This window comes from Astatotilapia calliptera, chromosome 7, assembly GCF_900246225.1.
Source record: "Astatotilapia calliptera chromosome 7, fAstCal1.2, whole genome shotgun sequence".
Classification (NCBI taxonomy): Eukaryota; Metazoa; Chordata; class Actinopteri; order Cichliformes; family Cichlidae; genus Astatotilapia; species Astatotilapia calliptera.
Genome location: NC_039308.1, coordinates 6,855,438 through 6,867,451, shown reverse-complemented (window position 1 = coordinate 6,867,451; position 12,014 = coordinate 6,855,438). Strand labels below are relative to the sequence as shown.

Below are 12,014 nucleotides of genomic sequence, written 5' to 3'. Positions count from 1 at the left end.
TTTCAATGATATATGAAATCCATTAACCTTTCACTGTGTGCACTTTTCTAGAAACAGGTGGTATGTGGAAATGGCACCAGACTTACTCACCATACAAAAACATTCATTATTCATTTGCTTGGTTGAAGTGCAACTTTTTAATCTTTCATCCTATTAATATTTATGGGACAGGAGTGGTTAATAATACACCACTGATGTTTCTTTGCTGTCATGAATGTTTAATACTATAAATTGTCATATTTTAGCCTCAGAAACACACAAACGTCCGGCTGCCATGTTCCACAAACCTAAAGCTAGATTTCCCAGTGATTATAATCCTTATTAGTATGTACTGTTTCATGCTGTAAACACCAGTGTGTTTATGGTGGGTCTAATGGTTTTATAAGATATGTTGTATGCGAGTGACAGACTACGAGAAAGTGTTGACCCCCTCCTTCCCTCGTTGTGATGCATTGTTTTCCAGTGTTTTACAGTAGGTCAGGGTGGGGACACATAGCACTAAAATAGAACAGTACTTTCCTGTTGAGTTGGTTACGCACAATGCAGGTTTTGTACATCGTGTCCCTCCCAATAATCAAAGGAATCCACATGGTTAACTTACTTTCTTTAATAAGTTAATTGCCATTAGGAATTTTATATTAATTGACAGCTTAGTGACAAATTGAGGAATGAGCAGTTGAAAGTGTGGGAAACAAGGCAATAGGATTGGTATGTGCAGGAAGATGAGCTAAGCTGTCCTGTATTCAGTGCATCAGTGATGGACACTATCTGCCTGCCAGAGGCCCTGACACTCCCAACCTGAAATTACTTTTCCCCTTTTCATAACTTCCATCATGCAGCTCACATCAGGGAATGATTTCTTTTTTTCTTTTTTTTAGATATAACCAAACCAAAGATGTGAAGCTCATATTAAACTTGGCCAGAATTTCTAAACAGCTTCTTTATGTTGGTAAAAGCAGGCAGGCACACAAAAACACAGAAGCCTCGCCCACATGCTGATTAAATCTAATTGGCTGCCCCTCATAAAAGAAGAAGAAAAAAGGGTTAAAGGGTATGTGAACAGGGATGACTTAAAAGCCCCTTTAATTTAAATAACAATAATTTTGGACTTTGAAAGCCATTGGATAAAAGAAGGGACTTGTGCCTATATTTTCTATTTTGATGCCATATTGTGAAATACAACATTAAATACCGCACACTATAACCTATAAAAAGTATAAATAATTTTTTAATCGGGGGTTTGTGCTTTGCTAGCTGTATTGCCTTAGGAATAACATTTTTGCAGTTATTTTCTTTAAAAAAGAAGGAAAGGGCTTTCTAACATTTTGTTCCATTCATAGTCACCAGATGGTGATTGACTGGGGCGACTATTGCTTGAACCATAATAAGAGCAATGATGGTAATGGATTGTCATGACATTTGATGAATGTTTCATTTAAAACGACTTTGTAATTTCTTTGTGGTGATCTCTTGACTCTTCACACCATCATCAGTACAAAATTGAAAATTACAGTTATGACAATAATTGATAAATTGACCATAGTTAGCAAATAATAGCATGCTAGTCCTTTAAATCAGAGGTCCTCGAAAATTTGATGACTGCATACAAACTTACCCTGATGTCATGGCTGCAAAATGAGTGCACACATAAAACACATGTTTGCTCACAGGATGATTGTTTCCAGTATTGGTTATTAGTTGTGTACTGATTGTTCCTTCTTTTAAACAGTAAGTGAGGTGGCATTTTTTTCTTTGACCCAGCAGTATTGGTTAATGTTAGGAATGCTTTAATCAAAGCGACACAATTGCTAGAGCTCAAAACTTGAAGCTGAAGAAAAAGGGCTGGAATTCCTTTTGGGGTTTTTAATGGGGGGTTAAGTTAAATTTGTTTATTCGATGCCTTGCCAGGACAGATATTTTCTGTTTTAGAAATTGCTTTGAATTCAGCTTTGGTCTGTACTTAACACTCTTCTAAAAACCACTAGATCTTGGCCTGCTCACAGAACTTCCCATACTCCTGTGCATCCTCCTGTCTCTCCGTCCATCTGCTCTTTTCTGTCATGTGATCATGTGAGAAACACAAGATAGACACACTAGGAGACAAGAAAACATGTTTTTCTCTCAAGTGTCATAAAACCAATTATTACTGACACGGTGCCAAGTAACTAGTTCAACCAGTATTTTGTCTGCAGTAGAGACAGACACACAAACACTCTTCTTTGTGCTTGAAGTACACATTTGCATTAGGTACAGTGTGTTCTACAGTGTATATTGTTTATTATGAATATTGTTTTTATTGTAAATTTTCAAGGTAGGTTTTTTGTTTTGTTTTTTTCCTTAGAGCAAACATATGTGAGCTGACATTTACTAAGAAACACACATTGTGTCTCTCGGCCATCTCTTCACAGAAACTGGGCGTGTTAGTTTCTTTAATTAAATCCAACTGCAGCCAGGTTCACTTTCAAAGTCTGCTAAAGGATTTCTTTTTAATCGTTTGTATTACTTTATAATAACACAGATATCGTTGTATTCACGACAAATAATGGCATGTATTTTGATTTCACCTTCACTGACTAGTTTACTAAGAAGTGCTGGCTTTATATCAAGGCTACAGATGTCTTATAAATCTAGTGAAGTGTGTGTCTCTGTAGGCAACAATACAGAGTCACACAGTAAAGCGGTCCTCATGTGTTGAAGGCTGTAATAAAAGTTCACACACATTATTGCAGCAGAACATATGTGACTCTGCAGCGTGGCAGAAGTGTACAAGCCGTGTGTGTGTGTGTGTGTGTGTGTGTGTGTGTGTGTGTGTGTGTGTCTGTCTGTCTGTCTCATCTGATCCTCATCTAGGACATATATGCAGCAGCGTAGGAGCCACTACACATGGTACTCACCTCATCTTCTCCCCTCAGGGAAATGTGTTATATACACGTTTTACATATGTGTGCCTTTGAGTCGTACATGCTCCCTATAATGAAATGTGGTGTAAAAGGAAAACAAAAACCTTTATGTGCATGAAAAAGTCAAGCGCTTGCATGGATGTACTAGATTCACACGCACACCACCTTTACCATTGTTAAGATGCAGGTGTAGCAGTGTTATGTAACAGGGTAGTGAGGATACAGGATGAATGAGTGGTCAATCACAAGGAAGAAAGGGACAGTGGGAACATTACTGCAGTGTGAGGTGCTTTGGCCAATCACGTGAGACCTTCATCCCCTGAACACTACCAGTAAAGTATGGATTCTGTCACTGGATAGTTTGTTACTTTATAGGATAACGTATTGAGCACATTTAGTCTTTTTTATAATATCTTAAAGCCTTTTTTACTCTGTGTAGTCACAATCTTAAAACATGAAACAACAAAAATCCCAGAAATGATAAACTGATGACCGTACATTCACTAAACTTCACATAAGATCTAGTGTGAAGTGTACTTGTGATTAGCTTTTTATGTTTAGTGCCGATTGTTCTCGGTGCTTATGACGCACTGTTTGACTGAGTCTTATACGAAAGCTCCTTCTGTTAGTAAGAATATTAAAGTTTATACCAAATGAATATGTCCACACTATAAAGACAATGCACAGCCATAGCAAACACAGCACTGAAAATGTACACTAATGTAAGCAGTGAAAGTCTGCTAAAGCTTTTCAGCTAAGCAGCGGTTTTACTTTTCATTTTACTTACCTGTGTGCTACTTTGCCATCTAGTTTACTACTAAAAAAAACTGCCAGTGAAGCAAGCTTCTACTTGGCTAACCTTTTTTTGCAGTAATAACCATCATCACTCACTAGTTTGGTTTTGTGTTTTTGTTTTTAATAAGAAAGAAAGAGAGAAATAGAAATTCACACCAAACAAGACCTGAATTTGATAAAAATTTAAAATTTTATAGTAAAAACCACTATTACAGTATAATATCAGCATCTGTCCTTTTTGTGTCTTATTACCTTCTCCTTTCCTCGTAGCAAATTTATGTATTTTCATTTGTATATAATTATATCTCTCTCACTGCCTCTGGCAGTTTAAAAATATTAAAAGACTGTAGTATTTAGTACACGCTGTTCCTAAACCCAGTTATGTAATGCGACAGCCAAAAGCAATGTGCCTCTAAAAAGTTTCAAGTCTGGTCTCAACTTGCCTGTCGCTCCTGTGACAAGTCGCTAATCCTCTCATGCTCAGCTGTTGTTAAACATGACAGGTTCAATTGATCATGACAGGCTATACTGTGTCATCATTACTGCTGTTTTCCATGTTTTTATTTATTTATTCATTCATTCAGTTTTCAGCTAAGTGCTGTTCCCTTGATACAGTACACCACTCTACTCTTAATCATTCATGACATCATTCCAGATTTCCCAGCGATGCCCGGCTGTCGTTTGTGTGTTTAAACTGGCCTCAACTACTGCAGAGATATGAGCTTATGCACCTGGCTGTACCTGTGTGAATTTTAAGGTCACACATGCATAAAAACATAGCAAAAAGAAAAAAACAGCAGGAGTTGCACTGATATCCCACGCAGTGATTATGGCTTGATCATACATACCTTATATAACACCCACTCTACTTGGCATGTCATCCCTGAAGCCTGGGAGGCTTTAATGACAAAGTAAAAGGTGATTTTTGGCTGTTTTGGAACTGACGAATGTTGGCGTACTGTTACTTCTGCTATTACTACTTCTATTTACCATATCACCAGAGTCGATTTTCCATGTTGACAGTATTATAAGGGCTAACCTTTGCACTGTCAGGGGTCAGCCTCAAGGCAGCAGGATGGCATACTGTAAATAAATGGCACCACTGGCCCACACCTTGCTATGTATCTAGAAAAGCAAACAAAAGCTAACAGGTACAAATGTAAAAGTGAGTGAGCCATGAATGGACTACACCTCACTGTTTTTGTAAGGGTTGAATGAAAAGGATACCCCCTCCCACCCCCAAATGGAAGTAATAAATTGGATTAAGCATAAATTTCTCTGTTAGGTACACACTCGTCGTCCGGTTTAACAAAGAAAAATGTCATTTTGTTACTGAAAAATGGAAAAGGCAGCAATGTTGAGATTTCAACCAGAAATATGTCATAGGTTGTTGTTTATCTGCAAGCATAATGAAAGGCTTTGGTTTGAATGATAGTTACAGCAATGAATGGAACAGGTTAAAGTTGCTGACTGTCACACTAAGACCTTTGTGATTGCCAGTAAAAGAACAGCCTGGATAAAAGAGCTGTGCAATCTGTAATTCCTCTGGTCAACAGCCAACGGGGGTATTTTGTGCAAAGATATTAATTCAAGATTTTAGGAGGCTTTATGTCTGAGACTCATTGTGATTTAATCACCAGATTCAAGAACCAGTTGACCCAGCAAAGACCTTCATTTATCTGATCATTTCCTGGGAAAAGAAAAATGGGCAGCATGATATAATCAGCAGGCATATATATATCTGATACTTGTTTAAGTTTTATGTGTTTAAAGATATTTGTGGTACACAGTTTGAAGCTGGAATAATGAGCATGTGTAACTGCAGTAATATTCCTGAAAATTCCTCCCACTATGCATAAAATTAGTCCCAGCATAAGAATTAAAGGATATCTGGATTAGTTTATCACTTGATATTTCTCAATACTTTTTTCCAATTTCATTTTATTGTATTTATTTATTTTAAAGTGAAATAAAACTAATTTTTTTTTTTTTTTTTAAAGTGTTTGGGGAAAATGAGGTGGTCTGTGCTTACTCTGATCGGCATCTTACTTGTCTTAAATAAACTGTCATGCTCGAGTTCTTTAACTTCCCAGAGCTTCCTATTACCCGTAGCCTAGATTGTATCTGATGTCTGCTGTCTTGAGTATAAACACCTGCTGAGGACAGGATGAGGGAGCTGTAAAGGTTGATGTATGACTGAGGTCTTTGTTTCTGCTTGTCAAATGCAGAACTTGCCACTGACGTGTTAAAATGGAGTATTGTATGTTGGTTAATAAAGAAGAGAGGCCACACAGGAAATCTCTGACAAAACATCACAAAGATACAGCCATAGTGAGTTTTCTCGACACTTGAGTAAGAGTCAGATATTCTGTTTGTAAACCCCCCAGTACAACTGGCCTACTCTTCTTTATCCTCTCGCTTGCATTTATCACAGGTGTGTGATTTCAGTCCCGTCCTTGCACTATTTTTTTTTTTTTTTCCTTCAGATGGTGAAGATGTGATGAATTTCTCTTTATAAATGTTTTTTAAACCACCAGCTTCCTCTGTGCTGTGCGAAAATGTTGTCATGCTAACATGCCACTTCAAACCGTGAATACCTACTTGTTAAACATCAGAATTTTGCAGTTGACATTTAGTGAGTGTAGATGCACAGAGCATGTGCGCCACCTGTAAAGAGAAAAAAAAAATTTGTAGATCTGTTTAAACGTTTTTGCTCTTGCTAGTCGGTGCCAAAAATACTATTTGAATAAAGCTAAACAACTTGATTCTACTAATATAGAACAGCAGTTACCTGTTAGTTCAGATATGTTATAATGCCACCTGTTAGATTTTTTTCTATGTAATAGGAAGTGGGTTTTTTTTTGGGGGGGGGGGTTTAAGAAGGTGAAAATTAAGATAAATGGCATCTGTGCAAAACCAACACGGTTCTGCAACACTTTAATGTAGAAAATGAGCTGTTGTATGTGAACTGTGTCAGTGTAAAGTAGCATATAATCATTTGATGGATGAAATGCATAACCACATTCTGCACAGGCTTCTGAAGGCTGCTGTTCTCGCACTCCTGCTGTTAGCCACAGTCAACTAACTAGTACGATGTTGTGTGTGTGTGTGTGTGTGTGTGTGTGTGTGTGTGTGTGTGTGTGTGTGTGTGTGTGTGTGTGTGTGTGTGTGTGTGTGTGTGTGCAGGTTAAAGAAAAATAGTAATATTAACTCAACTTAAATTTAATGCGCTTGTACCTGGGGACCCGTAAGTGCAACAGTGCCCATTTCCACAGTGGTTCTCCAAGTGTATCACTGGTGTCAGGTGTCACAGACGCATCATGTACTAAGAAGCCAGTTAAAGCAGGAAGCACAGAGTACCTGAGCCCAGCTTGTGGGTCTTGCTGAGTCACGGCAAAGGAAATGGTTTTACTGGTGCAGCACTGTACCACAGTTTCTCTCGCTCTCCCTCTCTCTCTCTCTCTCTCTCTTCCCCCCCCCCTCTCTTTCTCCCTCTCTCTTTCCCTCTCTCTCTCTCCTGTTTCCTTTATGTCTCCTTACAGTTTAATTGAATTTAAATTATGCATGGTGTGTCTGCTAGAGGAGAGTGAGAATAGTAACAGAGTAAGAATGACTTTTCTTTTCATGCCTGTATGTGCCGTCCATATCTGTGTTTGTATACATTACTGTATATTCATCAGTTTATTTTGTAACTTTCCCTGATTACTTTTGTGCACACAGCCTCTAGAGCCTAAAAGCAACCTGAGCTCAGTTTAGCTGACTGATGTTACCCAGCTCATCATTCCCCATTACTGCGCCACACACACAATAGGCTTTACATGATTTATTGTACGAGTGTCTGTGTGAGACGGAGCTTGACACAAGTATGTCACAACCATCTTAGTGTATTTTTAAAAAATAAATAAATTTTAAAAAAAAATCCATCTCTCTGTAGTGTGGTCCCAACCTGATACCCACACTAAATGTTCTAGTAGTGCCATGAAGCTCCTCGTGAGTGCAAACAGCATTAACGCAGCAGTTTTTGTTTGACACGACGGTGAAATATGTTAAAATATGTCAGTGACAAACAGTCTGACAGTTACAGACTATCAGACTGTAACATGTCAAGAGAGCTCATTGTGCTCACTTTTTGTTAGATATGTTTGGATAAATGTATTGCATATAGAGCTGATGCTTTCACCTCTCGTTCCCTTAACAGAACAAATCAATGTGTCCCTTGTGTATTGATTTAGGGGTCAGAACAATACAGCTCAAATGAAAACCCTGTGACGGGCCCGTATAAAAGCTGTGCACAAATGATTGCCCACAAATCTCAGTGAGCTAAAGCAGTGTGCATTTAGGCAAGAAAACGTTCTCTTAATTAAATATTCTCTATGCACCTTGTGAATTGAACCATGCGTGCAACAATGTCAGATTACAGGCAACTTTATACTTTTTGTTGTTGGGTTTTTTGTTTGTTTGTTTTTTTGTTTTGTTTTTTGGGGGGGGGGGGGGGGGTGTTCGTTATTATTTGGTTGTGGTGTTTTTTACATTTATGTGGTCTGGGGGAGGGGTAACTTGAGTGTGGTCAATGTAATGGCAGGCAGGAACGAGCAAACTGAATGGTGACTCAATGTAACTTATAGTTGTAGCATGTTCATAACATATTTCATACGTGTACATATTACATACTGTAATAGACCCATTCTGTAGTATACTTACATATCTATATTATTGCTAATATATATTGTAATATATCTATCATGGCTAAAGCACTTCTGGATGGATGCAAACTGCATTTCGTTGCCCTGTACCTGTGACATGTGCAATGACAATAAAGTTTAATTCTATTCTACTCTATTCTATGTGGGTTGTTGCATGGAGAAAGGGTTTTCACAAGTTTAGGTTTCCACCTTGAATGAAGGGAGCACACCCATATGCGCAGGCATGTAGACTGTCCAGCTGCACACACAACAAAAAAATCATTAGCCATGCAAGTCCAGATCTAGCAATTGTTCAACAGTGTTTTTCTTGTTTAATAGTGCTTGTGCGTGTGCATTATTCTCCAAATGGTCATTTCTTGTTTTTGTTTGAGCCATGTGTTTTCATTTCTTGTGCCATTCAGCTGTCTCTGGAGGGGGGGGGGGTTTCTTATAGGATTTCTTTGCCTATATAAAGTAATTATTTGAGTTCATTTAAAGGCTGAGCACTGAATACTGTGGGGTTGCTCCATGGGGTTGTGCTGCTTAGTGAAACATTTAAATGGTTATAAAGACCACCTTGGCCATATGCTTGTATAGTATGGGACCAGGTCAAGGAGCACCATTACCATAGTGTCAATTCTTCCACTGAATTACCTCCACTGGCTTGTATAGTAAGACAGCCAGACTGAGGGCTGGTCACAGTGAATGGCTGTTTTGCATCAGGTTGGGGCTGTCTCCAACCACATGCAGCTAAAGCCACCATAGCTAACCTGCTCAGTCTAATCACTTCTCACACACTGACAGAAACACACAATCAAGCCAAACAGCACTGAGTCAATCAAACACAGAGTTGAGAAAAGGCATATTCCCACAGACAAACTTTCATATCTCTTCCAGCCACAAGTCCTCCTTCACATCATCACAGCACAGTCAGACATTTTAATCCAAGAAACTCAATTGCTGTTTATTTCATGTGGAGTTGATGCAGGCTGGGTTATTATTGGCTGGCAAAGGAGAGTGAAACGGCCTTGACGGTAAAGACGGGGTCTCACTGTGCAGTGAAGCATAGCTAGAATTTTCGATAATACTTTGTGTCACAGGCAATGCATCTTTTTTTAATTTTGTTCAAAGGCTGTGTATCTATGAAGTGTTTTTGTGTCAAATATTTAAAGTCCTTAGAAACAGAAACAATGAAAAATAAAGGAAGGACAGATGGCATCCGAAATATTCAGAGCGCTGCTCTGTTTGGATCCAAACACGCTTTGTATGCATAACCTCTTTCAGGATGTTTGTACAATATTTGATTCCACGTTGCTTTGTTTTCGCCTGACGGATTCTCTTAGATAAGCTGCTGGGTGGGGACAATTGTTTGTGGTTTATTTGGACCCAAGAACATTTTCTACGTCTGTTGGCTTTGGCAGATGAGCTAAATGTCATTTGAGCTCCTGAGAGTGATCATCTGTGGTGCAATTTAAGAGGAGCTGTGGTATGGATGGGATGGGATCATTTCAAATAAATGCCAGAAACCATAATTAATAACTGAATAAACCCACAGAATTGGTTCTGATATCCAGGAAATAAAATGAAATCGTTTTATATTAGTTCACTAAATGAACCAAACTAAATATGTGAAGTCGATCGGGTTAAACTGCTGCATCTGGGTGTAGCAGTCAGATCCCAGAACATAATTATAACTCACCAGTGTTGTTTGTGTCTGCTGCCATGTCACTTATTAGTCTGGAAGCTTGGGTATTAAAAAACTGTTCCCATGAAATGAAACCTGTCCTACAGTAAATGTTCAAGATGGAAAACGGCATTAATTGAAAATCACGTTATTGGATTCTGCTTAGATGATAAAGCTTAAGATCTCTTGCAGTGTGTAGGTTTTGTAGACACGCATGTGATGAAGCAACATGTAGGCATTCTGCCAAAACAAGCTTATGAAGTGTTCCAGCTGTGTGTTTGTATTCTCATGATGCTAACTAATGCTAAAGCTAGAGAACCAACCCAAGTTATGATATAAGAATAATGTAACAAAGCAAACATTTCTTCTTGTATATTAAAAAGTAGATGTCCCATTTTCATTGTCATTATTGGTTGCTCACCTCTGGAAAAGGCTGTGTCACACCTTTATTATGTTCTCTTTGAACATTTAGCACAGGATTGATTGGACACATTAGACGATTGTCGAGTAAACGTTATCTTATTCTAGGATTCTATGATGCCAGTGTTTGGCTGATCCCTAGTATTTATGGCAGAGTGACAAATTCACTATCTTTACACACTGAACGTACTTGACATTTAAATGTGTACGATAATGAGAAATGTTAGTAGAGAGATGTTTGGCTCAAAAACTGCAGCACTTCTGTATCACAGTGCCATCAAGCCCTTGGATCTGTGTTTTTTTTTTTCTTTCTTTTTGTTTAGATAACTTGCTAGGATTTGTCATTTAATGTAATCTCCACTTTTTGTTTTCCCCTAAAGTTGAATATTTCTTCACATTTATTTCTGTCTTTCAGGGAGTTGTCATCCAGACAGCAGAACAGCTTCCCGTTCAGGAAGGCCAAAGAGTCTAAGCTGATCTGACACTGAAGGAAGAAGAAAAGATGTGATGGAACAAGGGAGGAATACAGTGCTTAAACCTTACTATGTAGTTTGGTTTGGGATCTGGAATAGTTGGTAAAGGATGTGTGATTAAGTTGCGCCTCAAACACACCCAGATCATCTGAGGTCAATCTGATTTTATAGTTTGTGCTGAGCTGTATAGCCAATCTCAGATCAGCCGCAGTGTGAAACCTGCTAACTGTTTTATGTAGTTTGATTGTGTAACTGAAATTTTATTGTGTGCTTATTTTCTGTCTACTGGTGCAATGTATTTCTTCTAGTTGAATCATAAATGCTTAACACTGACATTTTATTCCCTTTAGCAGCTGACACTAATAAATTATATTGTTTTTGAAAGTGACACGTTATTTATTTAGGAGCATGCCCAAACTGCACTCTGCGTTGGTTGTGCCAGTTTTTCATCAGACTATCAAAACCACCGTCTTACTATGTAATTATTTTGAACCAGTATTGGAACTCTTATCAGTCACACCCAGAAAGTGTCACCAGTGCTCAGTCTTTGATGTTTGTGTTCACTGCATTTAAATTGAGTGCAAAAAGCTTTGGAAATTGGGTCAGTTTGACTGGTTATTGGTGCAGTTGTGCTCCAGGATAAAAGCGGTGGCTTCTGGTTAAAATGCTGAAAATGACCACATTCTACAGACGAGGACTGTCTTGTTAACATTAACTGTCATTCCTCCCTCGGACTCAAAAATAGCAGGAACAGAAAGAGCAGAATGTTTTTGTAGCACTGCAATAAATATCAATAAGTTCAGGGTGTTCAGTGTGTGCCTTCGATACTGGAGACTGTGGTTTACATTTAATATGACAAAGCTCAATATTAGCATCATTTAATCAGACTTTAACGTAAAGAACTGTGGAAAACAAGAAAACACAAGAACTTTGGTTTGGATTTCAATGATTGTGGCTCCCTCGTGATTTAAATTTTAACCAGGAAGCTTGTGCGTAAGTCTGACTCGTCCTGGTGCTACTTTACGTTAGTATGTAACTCTCTGCGTTCCAGCCACTGAAG

General features: G+C 38.4%; 1 protein-coding gene across 1 annotated transcript in view; it reads left to right on the top strand.

Moving 5' to 3' along the window:
* The window catches only part of LOC113025237 (TBC1 domain family member 10B-like), a 55,392-nt gene extending 44,052 nt beyond the window's left edge, over positions 1-11,340 (top strand). Inside the window, exon 10 of the mRNA XM_026172771.1 lies at positions 10,897-11,340. Within this exon, the coding sequence (XP_026028556.1) occupies positions 10,897-10,963 (67 nt within the window). The 3' untranslated portion in view covers positions 10,964-11,340. The remainder of the gene's footprint in view (positions 1-10,896) is intronic.
* Positions 11,341-12,014: the final 674 nt, after the last annotated feature.